At 31.2% G+C, this 12730-nt stretch overlaps 2 protein-coding genes across 2 annotated transcripts in view; both read left to right on the forward strand.

The window, feature by feature from the left end:
- LOC145326352 (uncharacterized) overlaps positions 1 to 3636 on the forward strand; it is a 34929-nt gene extending 31293 nt beyond the window's left edge. The window contains exons 20-23 of the mRNA XM_080169661.1: positions 574 to 627; positions 1428 to 1491; positions 2501 to 2573; positions 2845 to 3636. Of these exons, the coding sequence (XP_080025787.1) occupies positions 574 to 627; positions 1428 to 1491; positions 2501 to 2573; positions 2845 to 2902 (249 nt within the window). The 3' untranslated portion in view covers positions 2903 to 3636. The remainder of the gene's footprint in view (positions 1 to 573; positions 628 to 1427; positions 1492 to 2500; positions 2574 to 2844) is intronic.
- Positions 3637 to 5122: 1486 nt separating this feature from the next.
- LOC145326353 (uncharacterized) lies at positions 5123 to 12318 on the forward strand. Its single transcript, XM_080169662.1, has 11 exons — positions 5123 to 5264; positions 5761 to 5812; positions 7395 to 7513; positions 7946 to 8039; positions 8724 to 8761; positions 9131 to 9185; positions 9429 to 9509; positions 9798 to 9884; positions 10810 to 10879; positions 11222 to 11284; positions 12214 to 12318. The coding sequence occupies exons 1-11, from the start codon at positions 5203 to 5205 to the stop codon at positions 12240 to 12242; spliced, it is 750 nt and encodes a 249-aa protein (XP_080025788.1). The 5' UTR covers positions 5123 to 5202; the 3' UTR covers positions 12243 to 12318.
- The last annotated feature ends 412 nt before the right edge of the window (positions 12319 to 12730 follow it).

Here is a 12730-nt window from a genome sequence, read left to right on the forward strand (position 1 = left end):
ACTACAGTAATCAACATGCAAAGTTTGAAATCGATAGGACAATCCTAACATGCCAAAATTAACGAAAAAAGCTATCCTATAATTAAGAATTAAGACTGGCTGACCTTAATTATAGAAAAGCTTCGCTTTTAAAATTAAAGTAATAAAACAATATTTAGAAATAATAAAACAATCCAAAAAATTTAAATTTTATAAACTTTTCTCTTTTAAAGTATGAATATCATATTTTTAAACATTTTTGAAATAAAATGAAAAATGAATGTATTTGAAAAAGTTTCATTTTAGAATTCTAGTTCTTTAAACTTTTAAAACCCATTATATTTATAATAACAAATAATGTTTTGTTATATATTTTTATCAATGAAATTTACTTTTGTTGTTGTCAGTCCGTATTACCCGTACGTTAAAGTATTTTTGTTCTATTTACAAACGCATATATACGCATTACGCATAAAAATTATGCATTAAAAGTAATTTTGCTTTTAACATTTTCACCAGTGAATTTCTTTCTAATTAATTGTTTATTAGTTTTTTTTACGTTACTGATGGATTCTAATGTACTTGTTTTTATAGGTTTTTGATGATGTCTGTTCTGAGTTGGCTATGGCTATCCTACAATTTTTCCAGGTATATTTCACTATCAATTGGTGTAATTGTAGAATATATGTGGATATTATTATGAAAAATTATCGTCAATTTCTATGGCTATTTCCCCTGTAATTTATTGGTCAATTCGTACATCCAACATAAGCTAATAACAAAGCTGGAATATGGCTTTTTTTCATTTTACTATTGGTGGAAAGCTGTCTATAATGCGATAAATAACTATTCTAATATCAGGAAAGACTGACTAACTGCAATTTTAGAAAAGTAAAGAAAAAATTCCAACATCGCATCAATACATTACCAGATAGGAGGGGAAATGCACTTGCAGAGAGACTATACATCTTAAAATTCATTTATTTTTTACCCAAAGTAAAAGAATGCAAAAAATGTAATATAAACATAAAATATTACTTGAAAAATTTTCCATTGTAAAAATAATTGACAATTTAAAGTTGAAAGGAGAATGGTTGGTTCACAAATTTATGTGAAACACTTACCAATTTTCATTATAATTTTAGTAACTTTTGGAGTTATAATAATCTACTCTAAATTGTTTGCCACTGTCCTTCTGTATGTCTCTACTAGTGTGATTTTAGGGGTTTGTCGATTTTTATGTCTAATAATGCTGATTTACAAGCATTCATAAAAATAGATATTTAAAAGTGCAGACAATTTATTTTTCTAACATTTCTTTAGGACTTTTTCGTACTTGCTTTGTTATAATGAAGTCATATATTTTCTCTAAAAAAATAACATTTATTTACAGAAAAAACAATACATTTTGTTTAAACAATGATTTACATGATAAAACTATAATTTAGAATAAGCCCTCAGAGGAACAGGTTTACAGATGTATGAAGGCACTCAGAAAATTCTGTACAATAGGTAAAATTTTGTAAATCAGTTCTTGTCTCAGTCTCTTGTAAATCAGTAAACAGTTAGGGAGTTGAATCCATTTTTATAGAAACAGAAATATAATCTATGATTACGTTTTTGACCCTCTAAAAACGAAATCTTCCATTCCATTTTCCCCTCTCTTGGTAACGATATCATCAACGCCGAAATGATTTTTGTAATCTACCATTCCAATTTTGCCTCTCTTGGTAATGATATCATCAATGGCGATACGATTTTTGAAATGTACCATTCCACTTTCAAGAGAGGCGAAACTGGAATGGTGTTTTACACTTTTAACATTAACATAATTGAAATCAAACTTACTATTTTTAAATTATGTTAATCGTAGGAATGTTTAAAATACTATTAATAATTAAAATTTTTATGTAAAATAAAAATAATAACTAGAATATACCATTACTATTATGTTGATTTAAATAAGGAAATCAATGTTTATGAATATGCTGATATGTAAACATAAATGTACTATTCCAGTTTCGCCTCTATTGAAAGTGGAATGGTACATTTGAAAAATAGTATCGGCCTTGATGATATCATCACCAAGAGAGGGGAAAGTGGAATGGTAGATTACGTTTTTAGAGGGTCAAAACCGTAATCATAGATTATATTTCTGCTTCTATAAAAATGGATTCAACTCCCAAACTGGTAAATGCAGTTACTTTCACACAAAGTACCTATAATAAATAGAGGGTTGGTTGTCTTTTTTTATTACCCAATTTAACCTAACCTGGCCTGACCTAAATTAGGAAACAAACAAACGATAACCCGCCCTTTTATCTTACTTACAATTTATTTTTAAAAGGGTAGGGGTTATTGTTGATCAATTTTGTATTAATTAGAGCTTTGAGTTAAATCCAATGCCACTGTAAACATTGGCAAGTATGTCTATTGGGAGCATAGCATTTTAAGGTTACAATATACATATAAGTGTTCAAGTGCAGGAACCTGATTTGACTTGATCTGATAATTATTTCAGGAGGACGTGATGTGCCGCAGCTGGTAAAAATGATCGGTCCTGACCCAGCTAAATTCTCCGGAATGTCTCAAAGGTACTTTAATTAACTAGCTTTACTTTTAAACCGTAAGTTTAAAAACTAGCTGTACTAGACTGTGTAGGGAATTGAAAAATAATTAGGGGTTGGAAAAGAGTTGAAATTGTTAATGTACATACCTAATAATGATAAATAAAACTACCCCTTCTGTAAGTCAAAATTATTGGTTTAAAAGTTAAGACATAATATGACCTACCATAATTGTAATGTCGAGATCCCATTTTCAAAAAATAAATCACTAAAACTTTTAAAAAATATTTTTTTTCAGAATTGACGAAGAGCTAGAACCCTTGTCCGCTAAATTAGCTTCAGTTTCAATGTTCTAAAATAAATAATAACAACTTATTTAAGTATTTTATGATTCCACAAACAAAAAATACTAAAATAGGGCTACCAACGTCTAAAGTTATCATCCTGTAAAATGCTATATAAAGGTTGTACTAAAGAATTTTTTGTGTGAAATTATAAAATAAAATTATTTAACATTTACTGTATTAAAATAAAGTAATATTAATATACAAAAAACATTATAATTATGAACTATAAAATTGATTTTTTATGTGATTATTATTATCTTTTATTTATTTAATTTCTCTAAAATTTAAAAAGCAGATTTAGATATTTTCTTAGAAAGGGAGGGGTTGATTATTATTGTATAGATCTCGTAATCAAGGTGTTTAGAACATATTTAAAACATCCTATAGATAGCCTATGTAGCCCTTTAGAAAGAGGTGTTTTTTTTAAATACAGAAAATATCAGGTTTTTGAAAGTGTCAAATGTAAAGTTTCTCCAATATACCTTGAATTTTGAGATATTATCAATTATCACTTCTCCTTTTTTAAAAAATTTATAGCATAAATGATTTTTACCATTAATTTTTTTATATAGGTACATAACTTTTTTTCTAGTCATTTTGTTTGATTAAAAACTGGATGTAAAAAATATTTTTGTAAAATGATGTTGCTGACCTATTCTATAAATATTTATGTAAATATATTATATCATCCATGACCTAACTTATTTTGATAAAAATTATTAATAAACTTTACTGTGTCAAAATAGTTTTGTTATTTTTATGCTACTATTACCTTATCCTACATTTTAGATGGTTGAATAACAGAATGTTATGTAGTTGTGTACATTTTAACGGATTTTTAAATTAAAATTCGTGGATTTTTGCTACCATAATTAAGTTTTCAAACAATATATTTCTCTGGAAACAACCTGTAATATTATCACACTGAACAGAAGCGATTTCATTCGAAGAAATTCAGAGATTTAAAGGGATAAGACAATAGCCGATTAATTAGTGTACATCCCCAATGAAAATACACAAAATTACCCCTTCTGTAGAATACAGTTGGTGGTTGAAACGTTTGGTCTCTCAACTTATTTCATAACCTTCCAATTAAAATTCAATAAAAGTCCCCAATAAGAAAATGTTATCATAAAATTTTGGGGACTATTGTAATAAACAGCCCAATGTCCCCTTCCTCCCTGGAAGATATTGGATTAGGGGTATAAAGGAGGAAATATTCTCCTTAAGAAATATCCCAATTGTACTATAGAATTCACTAACTATAGACAGAAATCTATGTCTGCAAAAAATTCCTTTTAGATTATAGTGTCTGATTTTCCATCTAGGATAATAAATCTATTATTTTTATGATGGCGATGGGAGTGTTTAATTGTTTTATTGCGCTTTAAAGTCATCAAAATTGGACCTTCTTTATCATTCAGACTTGATCCAAAAAAAGACCATATGAATACAGGGATATAAAGGGATAACAAAATTTTGGGTAAATTTACGAACAGCCCAATGATTATAAACAAGATTAATCCTTCTAATAGATTTAAATCTATTAGTTCTAAATTAACCGATCAAATTTAAGTAGAAGTACCCAAAGTTTTCGAGTCAACTAATAGGTAAATGTGGTTATAAAAAGGGTGTAATTGACATCCCATTATCCCCTCCCTCCCTATCCATATAGAAATAACTAAATTGTGCATGCCTACGTAGTTATGGTCATCAGAATCATATATATTATTCATGGTCATATTTATTAATAATTAATGATGTGTTCTTTAAATTTACATTTTGCTTTCCTTGGAGACGATTCTAACACAATTTTAATTGATACAGGGATGTATAATTGCAAGGTTTTACGGTGGGGGGGGGGGGGGGGGGGGAATTGGTATTTACCCCTACCCCCAAATTTTTTGGGTAAACACATTAAGTTAACATCCCCCCCCCCCTCCACAAAAAATGAATCTGGTGGAGGGGGGAAATATCTTTTAAAAATCTTAAGGCATATAATTTACTTGGTCCGTTTGTCTATAAGTCATTCTACAAGACAAAAAAATAGCTTAAAACCAACTCAGGACTAGAAGGTATATTCCCTGAAGAGCAGAACCCAATCGGTTTATTGGTTACCGAGATCTTAAGTTTCCGACGGACAGACATCGTTTTACTTTGTATTATAGATATATTTACCCTTATTTTTTTTACAGAAAACTTGTTCATTATTTTGATATTAATAGTGCAGTGGAAAGCAGACTGCCCGTGGTTTGAGAACATTAATAAATAACCATAAATATGATACAAAAAATATTGTGAATATAAAAATGATGTTAAAATTAAGTTTTGTATCTTTTATAGCCTTATTATGCCTCAAATATACAAATGGGTAAGTTCATTTTTTTGTAGCGCACAAATCTATCAAATCGTAAAATACAATCTTAATAATTTTACATTTCCGTAAAATATCATTAAACTACACCAAGACATTTATAAAGCTTCCCTGAAAAGTACCACCCAATCGGACCTACAATTTCACAGATTTATAGCTTCTGACAAAAAGTTCTACTACTTTGTCCTAACGGATATACCTGACTATCTATCTATCCTTATATAAAACTAACTTAATTTGTTTCCGTGTGTCTGTCCCGAAGGATCTTGCTAACCGCTGAACCGATATGGTTCTTCTTTAAGTGTAACTTTTCTTACGTCCTTGGAAGGTTTATAAGGAGGAGGGAACCACCACCCTCCCAAGAGAAATCGTCTTCAAAAAAAGATGAAACCCTAAATTTTTTTATTAACTTTTAACTTTTTAAAAATAAAATTGAAAACCTCTAGTGTCCCTAGAGGCCTCTAAAGGCGTAGCCACTAGTTTTTCTATGTAGGATCAAGTGCTATACCTGTGGCCTGGAGGAATACGATCCAAACCTGGACAAGGTAGGTAAAATTAACTTACCTTGCGTGGTAAGGAAACTGCAAAGTTAACATGCCTGGACTAGATTACCTTCTTGACCAGCTCTGACACTATCTAAAACAAGTCAACATTTCTCAGTAAACGCTTCTGGTATTAGTTGTTTAACAACAAACTCTTTATTTGCACTTCCTTTGTCTTAAAATGGTATTGTCTTTGCATGGTAATGGTTTGCATCTGTTATTGAGCCAAGGCATTCCTTCTAGTTATAGTAATGATATCATGTGCTTAAGATAGCAACAGTAGATTTTTAAAGTCTCTGTCATGAATTGTTGTGGTCTTTAGTAAGAGAAGGGGTGGTAATGACATTAAATTTCCTGTCGAGCTATGGCACTTTTGTGTCTAAAGATGAAACGACATGTAGCTTTATTTTTTCCCCTTACAAATTATAATTCAAGATAATTCTCTTGACTTTCTTTGTTGATATCCTTCATTACTCTACTTCGCTACTGGTCATTCTTGTTGTATTTTTCACGCATTTTTTGCTCATTATTCAATTTCTTCATCTTTTTTCTTTAAAAAGATAAATTTGTAAATTCTCTTGTTGCAAAATGAACTTTCCTTTTTTCTTCACATAATTCTTAGAGATGAAAAACTTAGAGCAGGAAGGATGATTAAATAAAAAGTTTTTTTAATCCTAGGTTTCAAAATTACAAATTGCATAAAATTTAGAAACCAATTTATTCTTGTTTGGTTATGTGTTTATTTTGAGCTTTTGTGCTTAGAACGAGGTCAAGTAGGAAAAAAATAGGCTAGTCTCCCTCCCCCAAAGCAATGAATAAGAAAACATTAGATCAATTGTTCTTTTCAAATATCTCTCTGACAAAAAATAGCTATGGGATAAGCAAATTAGAATTGTCCAATCGATATTAATCTTTGCAAGATGAATTCTGAAACAGTTTAGTACAATTTAAAAGCAAAGTACTCCATATCCTTTACCAGAGAGTCTGTCATAAAAATTATATTTTAAAATTTTTTTCTTTAAACTAATCTTTTTTGCATAATTTAGTTATCCTATTAGCTTACTTTTTTATGGTGATTCTTAGTACGAATAAGCACAATGTCATGTACTAAGAATGCCTTATATTAAGTGTTTAAACGTAAGAATGGTCACATTAGGTACCCTGGAATTAAGCAATTTTAAGATATTTTCTGGATTTTTAGACTTCTTCATGCTTGAGATTAAAGCCTATTTTACTAGGTGTCGCATTTGTGCATATTGTCATCCACGTTATTTTAGTTGCAAAACCTTACTATATATTTTCTCCCATTTTAAGTTGTTCATCTAGAATTAATGTTACTTGTTTTACTTTTCGAGTACATTCTACATTTAAAAACCTATCTGCAAACCTGGCAGAGTATTCCAGATAAAGCGAATTTTTTTTGAACTAAACAAAGCATTTTATATCACCTAAATACTAAAATATCCTATTGTAGTACATCCTATAATGAAATATAAGCATTCCAGGTATTCACTTATTAACTTTAATTTCAAAACTAATATTTATGGTGAATGTGATCGCTTACATTTTAAAAACCCAATTTCAGCGTGGTACGTACAACACAACAGTTGTACCTGGTGTGAAGACTGGCTACAAAATGTACAACCATACTTGTTTTGAGATGGATACACAGACGGGACAAAATGTTCCCTTTATGTTCACCAGGTAGGTAACCGTAATATCATGAAAAGTATAATGCAAAACTTTTCTTTACTATTTTTAGCTCTAGCCCTCTTTCGCATTACCGACAGTCGCTTTAGAGGAATAGCCTTAAACCATATACTTCTTAATTTAAACATAAAATAGCTTAAAACTACCAGTGATCTGCAGCTGCGCATCAGCCGCCTGTAAGACTCAGAAAAATCAACATATTACAATTTTTAAAAAATAAGCTGGAAGTCTAAACCTGACCCAAATATGGCAATCCCCATTTAAAAAAAACAAACAATTCAAATCATCAAAACGGATTCGAATTTGATTTTTCTTCGCGGCCGCCGAGTCCTGGTAGTTATTGAGATCTAAACTTTAAACAAAAAACTTCACTACTTTATATTATGGGATAATTATCAATAATTTTGACATTTTTGGATATTTCAGGGATCTTTTACTGGATTCTATGCCGACAGTAGAAGAGGCAGACGAAGTTGTCACCTTTGTAAAAACTCTCAATCCGAAATGGAATTTAGAACAGGTAGACAGGCATAAAGACAGACAGATACCCTGACAGACATAAATACAAATAGATATTCTGACAAACAGATTCCCTTACAGACATAAAGACAAACATATACCCTTACACACATAAAGACAGACAGATACCCTGACAGACATAAAAACAAATAGATACCCTGACAGACATAAAGACAGACAGATATCCTGACATACATAAAGACAAACAGATACCCTGACAGACATAAAGACAAACAGATACCCTGACAGACATAAAGACAGACAGATATCCTGATATACATGAAGACAAACAGATACCCTGACAGACATAAAGACAAACAGATACCCTGACAGACATAAAGGCAGACAGATACCCTCACATACAAAAAGACAGACAGATACCCTGACAGACATAAAGACATACAGATTCCCTTACAGACATAAAGACAAACAGATACCATCACAGACAAAAAGATTCCCTTACAGACATAAAGATACTCTGACAGACAGATAACCTCACATACACAAAGACAGACAGATACCCTCACCGACATAAAGATACTCTGACAGACAGATACCTTCACATACACAAAGACAGACAGGTATCCTGACAGTCAAAAAGACAGCCAGATACCCTTACGGCCAGAAGGTTCATGAGCCAGTCCTATATTCTACATAGTCCACCTTTGATTATTACCACTTTTAGGGATTTCTGATCTATGAGTCGGACTATGAAAGTATACAAGGAAAGGTTGCCAATCTTTTGGATTTATAGTTTTTAAGTTCATATATTCATTATTTCATCAAAATGTGTCGATTTTTTATACCATATCATCCGTCTAATACTTATATAAAATATATCAAAATATATACATGTGTGTCGAATGATCTTGCTAACTGCTTAACCGATATAGTTCTCATTTACCTGGTAGCCTTTCATAGGTCCTGGAAAGATTTGATAACTATTTTGGGGGAGAGTACCAACCCTCCCAAGAGAAATCACCCATATAATAAAAAGTTGTTTTAAAACTTTTTCTGTTGAACGCATTATTTGTTTTGGTTAAAAAGGGGAATAATAAAATTCAAAAGTTGGCAACTTTGATCTTTTGAAACAGGTGCTCTGACCAATGCAAGGAAACCAGCAATCCCTGACTGGAAAAATTGGGAGGTAAGCTTCGTTTATTACATTTGTAATAAAAGTTGGTTAAAGTCCGTCGGAAGCTTAATGAGACTTTAAGAGTTGTTCTATTATGTTTTTATTTGTTATACCAAGCTGTTCATTTATTATATATATATATTTTTTTGGAGGGGGGTGGGTTTCTGAGGTTTTGGGGGGTACACCCAGTTAATCAATCCCCATAGAAGTTCATGTTTATTTGATATTATTCTATTTGTATGAATCTACACTTAGAATCGAGCAGTTGAATATTTTGACATTGAAATGTGGATCAGAGATTGTGGACCAAATGTTAAACATTGCTATCAAGCTGAGGTAAGCCAGTCACCCAGGTTGTTCAAAAAAAGACAAAAAATAATATATTTTCTAGTATAGCCTCTAAACTAATTAATATCTTCTGGATTATAAGGGGTTCTAAGCCAAACTGAAAAATCATGCATTGCATTACAGGCAATTTTCTACAATAAAATGAAAATAAAAATACCAGATTTGTTAGAGCAGGCCATTGGGCTAACAAAACTGTTTTTAATCTTTTAATTTTTCATTTTCATATTCGCGGAAAGCTGTCTATAATACGATACTATAAAATGTATTATGCTCTAGGGAGATTATGACTCACAGTTGCCAACATTCCGAGGATGTGCTGGAACTGATTATGATTATGACAACCAGTGCTTTCATGAAAGCCAGGTAACAAAAATGGGCACGGTAAAATGTTCCTGGGAACGATTACCTCCAAAAAGCTACTAGCTGCCAAACAGCTGAACTAACATGTTATTTCTGAACATTGTTATGAGCTGCATAAGAAGGCCTAAAGTAATCTAGATAGCAAAGATCCAATAATGCACAAGGAAAGCTTGAATTCGACTATCTACAGCTGACCCATAAAGCAAATAAAGGATGTAATAATTACACTTTCCCACCAAATCTATAACTTTTTAATAATAACATGGCCGGATTGTTCTTATACTATTTTCCTTGGTTGATTAGAGATCTATATCTTCTATATTTATTCCTATAGTTTCCATATAGAAAGATAGTTTTATAAAAAGCTTTTTTGTCATTTCAAATAAACCTCCATTTTATTAAAAAGGTTGTTTTTAATCCCTGCATACATTTGTAAATCATTCCTTCGTAACACTTTTTTATTTACTAGCGGCTTCGCCCCTAGCCTCTAGGGGCTTTGCCTCAAGAGGTTTGATCAAACCAATTTTTCATATTTTAGATTTAAAGGAAAATTTTAAAAAAATTGGGGGGAAGGAAGAAATTTTTTTTTGGGGTGGGGGGATTATCGACCCCACTATTTAAATTTTAGTTTTAAAAAATAAATTTTTTTTTGGGGGGGGTGGGGGTGTCATACCCCCCAAGAAAATAGTTATAAACCTTCCTGGGACCTATGAGAAGCTACCCTGTAAAGGAGAACCCGATCGGTTCAGCGGTTAGCGAGATTCTTCGCTACAAACAAACAGACAGACAAACAAAAAGACAGACAGACATCGTTCTACTTTGTATTATAGATACCCCAAATCAAAATATAAAAAACTAATCTTGCACCTAAATGTGTTTAGGATATCTACAAAAAGCAATATAACTTACTATTCAATTATCTTTATAGGCTGTAACAGTGTCCCTTATGCCTAAAAGATCGGTTGATGTTGGAGTAACTTTGTGCTACTGTGGGACAGGTAACAATATTATAGATCTTAATAACCACTGGACCGATTGGGCTCTACTTTTCAGGGTAGAGTCATATAGGTCATTACTCTGTTTTACATACTGAATTATGTATTGAGGGGAGGAACATTAGACAGTAAATTATACTTGTACCCAAAGTTTAAAATACTATTATTTGCTTTGTTGGCCGGCCTATAAGTTTTGGGTACTTCAATCAAATCGTAATTGGTGGGTTTAATATTTTCAAAATATAAATTTCATCTACAGAAGTAGTACGTTTTTTTTTTATAAAGGACAACGGTTTTGATAGTATTATTTGATGGTTTATTAATATATTTTAATATTTGTTTTAGAACTATGTAACACAGAATTAAGCGGTGCAAGTGAACAATTAATTTCAATCTTCATCTTTTCAGGTATAGGTTATACATAAAAGTATCTCCTTGGTTATTTTGAACTTATTTTCGAAAGGGGGCTCTGTCCTCGCTAAGCTCTTTGAGAGAAAGTACAAGATCATTTGTCTTGGTGTTTTCGGAAAAAGATATTTCATACATCTAACATCTAGCAGCCTAGAAAATCTTATTTCTATCATAAAATTAGCAACATCATAAAAGACGGATTTTTTTTCTTTCTTTCATAACAGCCGAGAAAATAACATTTCTTCTAATTTTATAAAACCACATACTACTTAATATGGATGAAAAGGTTACTAAAAAAGTAGATTTTATTGAACTTGGGAATCTTCACTAGAAAATGTATTACAACAGACTGAATATAAATATCTTCTAACAAGGATGACAACATACATAAAAGCGATGCACTAAAACGGTAGGACAAACGGACATTAACACTTGTATAGTGTCAGAACTGAATAATTAGAATATAAATGTATAAGAAACGAAGCAAAATTGTAAGTAAATTTTTTTAAAAACTTCCTGATATAGGATAATGTTTATGGAAATATGTACTTAAATTTTTAGGACTTTATTTTAGAGTTGCTTCGCTTATAATATTATACTTTCTTGTCTAAGGAATCAATTTACCAAAAATCAGATCAATCGGATGATTAGATCACATAAAAATTTGTTGATCAAACGGTAAAAAAATCAACATGTTGAAATGGACGTACGGACATTCTGGTAATAATTATATAGTTGCTACGCTTTCTAAATCGTACCTAACTTTTAAAGGAATCGCCATGCTAAGTTTGAAATCGATAGGACAATTCTAATATGCCCAAATTAATGAAAAAAAGCTATCCGTCTGTGACGGACCGACCCTAATTATAGAAAAGCTTCGCTTTTAAAAACATTTCTAATATTATCCTTTTTAATTCTTATTTCAGGTGTTCTCATTTTGAATTGGATAATTTAGACGACGACATATGAGAAATACTTTCATTATGTCCAAATTAATTATTTTTATCAGCAATAAATCATTTATATTGGTATAATGTGCATTTTTTACTTCCTTAAAATAAAAGCCAGGCTTTTCAATATTTAGATTATTATGTTATTATGTTCATACGTCTTTACGAGAGGGACAATCTTACCATGCAATGAGCTCTGTTTGTAACTTTTTAGTGTTTCTAAAATATTATTAACATGCTGTCGCGCCCCTAGAGGCCTCTGTGCCCGCTCCCCCTTATTTTTATTTTATTTTCAAGAAGAAGAAATGACCTTTTTTGGGTACGGACACTCCCCCCAAAAGTAGTTAAAAACCTTCACAGGACCTCTTAGAAACTATATTTTAAAGAAGAACCATATTGGTTCAGCGGTTAGCGAGATCCTTCTGTACAGACAAACAGAGATCATGTTACTTTCATATAAGGAAAAGTACAAACTGTTATTTTGGAGAAGTCT

This window comes from Acartia tonsa, chromosome 8 (assembly GCF_053477335.1).
Source record: "Acartia tonsa isolate MP-2025a chromosome 8, ASM5347733v1, whole genome shotgun sequence".
Taxonomy (NCBI): Eukaryota; Metazoa; Arthropoda; class Copepoda; order Calanoida; family Acartiidae; genus Acartia; species Acartia tonsa.